Source organism: Cupressus sempervirens, chromosome 10 (assembly GCF_028749045.1).
Source record: "Cupressus sempervirens isolate cs-2001-9-10 chromosome 10, ASM2874904v1, whole genome shotgun sequence".
NCBI classification, from domain to species: Eukaryota; Viridiplantae; Streptophyta; class Pinopsida; order Cupressales; family Cupressaceae; genus Cupressus; species Cupressus sempervirens.
The window spans coordinates 346,777,350-346,783,349 of record NC_143127.1 but is presented as its reverse complement, the minus strand read 5'-3'; the positions used below and the strand labels follow the sequence as shown (position 1 = coordinate 346,783,349).

The following is a 6,000-nucleotide window of genomic DNA, read 5'->3' as shown; positions in this document are numbered from 1 at the left end:
TTATTGGAATAACCATTCCTATTCCCAATATTGCATTTTTATTCTTCATTCCTATGCCTGCAACCAAACGGGCCCCAAAGGAAATGGTAGGGGGTAAATATGGAGAGTTTGTGAATTAGAGAGAGATGTATAGATACAAAAGAGAGATGTAAAAATATAGAGTAAGATGGAGAGTAAGAGATAGAGATGAAGAGATAAAGACAATTTTAAAGTATTGATAATAAATAGATAAGTTGTCCATTTTGTATAGAAAATGAGAGTTAGAGGGAAAGATAATTATAATGAAAGGTAAAGAGAGAGTAAGGGGGCAGGGGAGAGAGTGCATAAGGTGAAAATACGAAGAAGGAAGAGGGCTAAAGAGGTAAATAGATTGATAGTGATAAAAATAGACAGGGAAACATAGGGAAAGATAGTGGATAGATGGATGACACATAATCAAATATCAAAGTGGATGATAGTTATGAAGGGAGAGACAAGAAAGAGAGCAATGACAACAAGAATAAGAGAGAATGATAAAGATACATACCAAACTAATAACAAATAATAACTTCAAAACAGACAAATAGAAGAATATTTGTGGTTCGTCAGGGTTATGTTAATCTTCTATATAATGCTCTCCTTTGAGTTAGTTGATTCAAACTGAAATAGATCAGCTTCTAGCTTTATTTTGCTGCTTTATATTCTTTCACATCTACCATGATTTCCCTTGCCAGTGGAAGTTTAAGCGGCAGAGCGCCCTTTGCTAAGCTGAATGGCAGCTTTGGCAGCATGCAGAGGTTCAATATTAAACCACCAATTAATTTTGTTGGAGTGCGTAGTAAGCAGGCAGGTGGCAAGATCGTTGCTTGCTCTGCACAAGGGACTGTAACTGCTATTCCTACTGGTAAGAAATAGTATGAGTTCTGATTCCAATTATGTACATTTGTACAATCAATTTGAGAGTGATTAATTTCCTTTTCCAGTTCACTCTCGGCTTTTGATGTCAGATTACTGTCTGTGATTCGAAATGTTAGTTATTGTAAAATAATGCAAAAACTAATCATATCATATATACTTTGATATGAATAGTTTTTATACTAACTTCAGATCACAGTCAGTTCTATTCTTCTTGATCTTAGATTCATGAACATCACATGATTCTAAAAATACACAAAATCGAAATTAGAACCACTCATACCCATGGAATAGTTATACCCACCGAAAAAATGCTACTGCTGATGTTTTGAGTTTTGGGTTTGCAGATTTGAATCGAGAAGTCCTTCCAACCTTTTGGACAGAAGAGATGATCAGCTCTTTAATATTTTCTTATGATAAGGTATATCTTGAATGTAGTTTTGTTATTGCTATCAGAATTCAATTGTTTATTTTTTTAGTCAAATTTATTTATTCATGTTTCAGGAATAGTGATTCACAAGAACTCATCTCTAACAAGAATGAATAAGCACAAATTGCTTTTAGAATGAATGAGCACCAAGAGTTCGTCGAAGGTTATTTATGTCAGTATTACGCCAACTCAAGCACACTTGAGTTTTTCTCATTGGTTAAGCCCACTTTGCTTTCAACTCCATTTGCTTGAGCTGAAGTGATATTGGAAAAGGTAACCTCACAAGAAGTCCAGTATCCTCTAGATGTAATGATCATTAAGTATTCCATTCATTCTCATGAAAGATGGTTTCTTGTGCATTACTATTAATGAAATATGAATCAATGAATTTGACTGAAAACTACACACTCAGATTCTTAGAACAATATCACATATCAATTGACTTTACTTGTTAATGAGGTTTGACTGGATACCCTAGAAATTGATGTGTTGTGCTCCATGAAACATGATTTAGAATGAAGCTGAGATAGAGAAACGAATAGAAACCTTGATAGTGGAGATAAAGGCAATATTTGAATCAATGGGGGATGGTGAAACGAATCCTTCTGCCTATGATACTGCTTGGGTTGCAAGAATACCTTCTGTAGATGGCTCTAATGGCCCACAATTTCCTCAAACACTTCAATGGATTCTGCAAAACCAGTTGAGCGATGGTTCTTGGGGTGAAGAATTTTACTTCTTGACATATGACCGTGTTCTCTCCACTCTAGCCTGTGCTATCACCCTCACTGTCTGGCATACAGGAAAGGCTCAAGTGAAGAAAGGTTTGTTTCTTAGTAATAAAATGGATTATTTCCATCGTCTGAAATTTTCATCTCATCGGTAAATATCATGCACTAATATTGATTCTTGTTAAAAATGTTAAGTAGTAAAAAATGACATATTTTATCTACACTTATTTATTTTATTTTCGCAGGTATTGAATTTATTATAAAGCATGCTGAGCGAATGGAGGGAGAAGCAGACAATCACAGGACTAGTGGATTCGAAATAGTATTCGTTTCAATGCTCAATGAAGCTAAAATTCTAGGATTGAATCTCCCTTATGATCTCCCTTTCTTTAAACTGATTGAAGAGAAGAGGGAGTCTAAGCTGAAAAAGTAAGCAAATACAACAGATTAAACATCACACACTAAAGCTTGATTCTTATACTAAAAATGTTAAATAGCAATAATGTTTAAAGATGACCCTCTTAGTTGAAATTATTTTAGTTGATCTCTAATATCTTATAGATTCATTGATTGTGGGTATTATTAGGATTCCCCTGGATGTTGTTTACACAATTCCAACAACAATTCTCTACTCGTTGGAGGGGTTGCAGGAAATAATAGATTGGAATAAAATAATTAAACTTCAGTCCAAAAATGGGTCCTTCATGGGCTCCCCTGCATCCACAGCTGTCGTGTTCATGCGCACGGGAGACCAAAAATGTCTACACTTTTTAGACTTTGTTCTTACCAAGTTTGGTGATCATGGTAATGTTATTTCTTTTCAAATTATTTGAATTTTATGGGATGGCTTAAACATAATATATTAAGACTTCATGCTTAAGTAAAAGTGTTAAATAGTCTAAATTGACTTATTTTTCGAAACTTAATTTCTTGTTAGTATATAATGTTTAAAGATGACGAAGTTTCATATATTTGTATTATTAAAAATACCTATCCATCCGGTATATAATAGAATCTTGTTTGACATGTGTGGAAATGATTAATAAAATTCAGCTCCTTGCAACTATCCCTTTGATCTATTCCAACGTCTATGGGCTGTGGATACTCTCGAACGACTGGGCATCGATCGCCATTTCAAGAAAGAGATCAAAGAAACACTGGATTATGTTTACAAGTATGTATTTAACATCAGTCGGTCAGGTTTGAACAACATATTTTAAATACTTGATTCATTTATGTGGTTCATATGAAATTAGGCACGAAAATAAGCAGCGGTCTTTAAAAGTTAGTGTACTTTTGAAATCATTGCTTACATAATAGAACTGAATTGCTTTCTTATAATATGAATAATGTTGAAGAAAATTCTATGGTTAAATGTATTTGGGTTGGTGTAAGATTAAGATGGGTGACTTTTTAAGAAGGTTCAACAATTCACTTGTATGAAATCATCTAGATACAAATAGTATATATCATTCTTTTTTATCAAAGATAAGTTCTTTTGAACCACCATCCATAAACTATAGGCTAATGAGTTTGATTCAAAAATTGCAAAGTTCAATGCTAATAATAATCATTAACACTATGATATCAATTCACAGATATTGGAATGATAAGGGCATTGGATGGGCAAGAGACAATATTGTGGGCGACATTGATGATACAGCAATGGGCCTACGAATCCTTAGACTCCATGGATATAAAGTATCCTCAGGTAACATCTAGTAGGTTGACTTTTATTTCAAGTATTTAAATTAAATTTGGTTAAAATGACACTATGTAAACTTCGAATCATGTTAGTGACTAATATAAAATAACATTAATAGGTGGGTCTTATTTGAAAATTTAGTATGATTTCAAATCAGCCATTTAAATAAATCAAATCATAGAATATGTTGTTAAATTGTACTTTTCAAATTAGGTCACCCTTAAACATCACACATTAATGAAAAAATTAAGCTTAAAAAAATGGTTCAAATTGACTTCCATGTTGATTGAGGTTTAAAACCCTTTTCTTTCACTAAGTTTACTCTCTTGTGTTTTTATAGACGCCCTGAAAACATTCAAGGACAAAAATGGAGAGTTCTTTTGCTTCATGGGTGAGACACAGAGGGGAGTTACAGATATGCTAAATGTGCATCGTTGCTCCCAAGTTGCATTCCCTGGAGAAAAGATAATGGAAGAAGCAAACCTTTGTACAAAGAGATATTTAACAAATGCTTTGGAAACTGCAGGGACTTTTGACAAGTGGGCTCTCAAGAAAGACATTAGGGGAGAGGTAAAAAAAAACCATATTACTATCCTAAATATCATTTTTCTCTTTCTAATGAAAATTTGAAATTACATCCTTTTCTAAATTTATAGGTAGAATATGTGCTCAAGTATCCATGGCATAAAAGTCTACCAAGGCTAGAGGCAAGAAACTACATAGAGCAATATGGACCAAACGATGTGTGGCTTGGAAAGTCTATGTACTTGTAAGGATGAAGATTCATCATATTTTCATATGTTTTTTTACCATTGCTATGTATTTTCAGCATGAGATTATCAATTATTTTTTATGTTTCTTGTTAGGTTGCCATGCGTTAGCAACCTCAAGTATTCGGAACTGGCCAAACATGACTTTAATAGAGTTCAACATATACAACAACAAGAAATCCTTGAGCTCCAAAGGTACCCAATTGATTAACAAAATTTAATAGTATTATTTATTTAATGAATGTTGTTTTTGAAAAATATCTTTTATCAATGTTCTCAATCACATTTATATTCTATAATTCATGAGATTATTTATTTGAATGCTATTTACATTTTCAATCACAGTCCCTAATTTATAAAATCATTTTAATATTTATCATAGATTGTATAATATAGATTGTAAAAATCTACAAGCACTACACAATGTTGTTTTCATAGATTGATGATGACTAATTTATCTCCGGTTATGGAAAGGTGGTGGAAATCATGTGGTTTGGCAAGGGTGAGTTTTATTCCCGATCGCTTGGTTGAAATATATTTTGCAGTGGCAACGAGCATGTTCGAGCCAGAATTCGCTTTGTGTAGAGAGGTTTACACAAAAACTTCAATAGTTGTGTTAATTTTGAAGTACAGTTTTGAAGCATACGTCTCATCAGCTCACGATGTCGCATTATTTTCTGAGGCAGTTATCAGGTAAGAATAGAAAATTGAGATTATTTAATGTCATCTAAATGTAATAGGTAATGAAAAAAAACTTTTTTGTATTGGATATGACTGTCATCTAAATTATGTAATAGGTGGAAATGGGTTCTTATTAATTACTATTCTCGATATAGGTCAATATATCCAACTCTAAGATTGATAGATTTAAAATTCAATACAAAATATCAAAATCAATTTAATTGACAAAACTATTTTATTTATTCAACATCTAACAACATTACAATCCACCTTATTATAGAACTTACATTTTGATCGACATATACATTATCAGAAAACCATAAGTAACATTTGTTCCTTGTGCAACTCTTGCCTATCGTACACACTGACCTAGAGGGTCCTCACCCTCCTCCCCCTCCTGACCTGACACAGGCATGTTTGAACTTGTTCCTAGTCTTATATGCTAGATCGTAGGCCACTCCCATGGATGGGATGACTGCTAATGTATGGGAATCATCTGAGAAGCTTGTCATTTCTAATGATCTAGCCTTCTTGGGTCCTCCCAACCCAATGTGTCTCCTAATCCTGAGGGTTTGAAGGAAGTTGCAATCCCGAAGACGGATTGGAAAGTTTGTATTAGGATCCAAGGTAGTACTCATGTCACTTGGGGACCAACCAAAAGTGGCTTTAGGAAAGGAGGCCCTTGAGATATCTCTCTTGGACTCAGTAGTTGACTTCATCTCCTTTGGGCTTTTGTTGTCTCTTATTGGAATATTTTTGTCTTTTAGGCCAACTATGGATATGGTAAGG

At 33.6% G+C, this 6,000-nt stretch overlaps 1 protein-coding gene across 2 annotated transcripts in view; it reads left to right on the top strand.

Moving 5' to 3' along the window:
- The first annotated feature begins 636 nt into the window (after positions 1-636).
- The window catches only part of LOC149534007 (bifunctional isopimaradiene synthase, chloroplastic-like), an 84,703-nt gene continuing 79,339 nt past the window's right edge, over positions 637-6,000 (top strand). For both annotated transcript variants that reach the window (XM_089804869.1, XM_089804868.1), the window contains exons 1-11: positions 637-883; positions 1,242-1,315; positions 1,839-2,148; positions 2,301-2,484; positions 2,642-2,859; positions 3,109-3,229; positions 3,654-3,766; positions 4,101-4,330; positions 4,417-4,529; positions 4,627-4,725; positions 5,005-5,223. In XM_089804869.1, the coding sequence (XP_089660995.1) occupies positions 697-883; positions 1,242-1,315; positions 1,839-2,148; positions 2,301-2,484; positions 2,642-2,859; positions 3,109-3,229; positions 3,654-3,766; positions 4,101-4,330; positions 4,417-4,529; positions 4,627-4,725; positions 5,005-5,223 (1,868 nt within the window). In that variant the 5' untranslated portion in view covers positions 637-696. The remainder of the gene's footprint in view (positions 884-1,241; positions 1,316-1,838; positions 2,149-2,300; positions 2,485-2,641; positions 2,860-3,108; positions 3,230-3,653; positions 3,767-4,100; positions 4,331-4,416; positions 4,530-4,626; positions 4,726-5,004; positions 5,224-6,000) is intronic.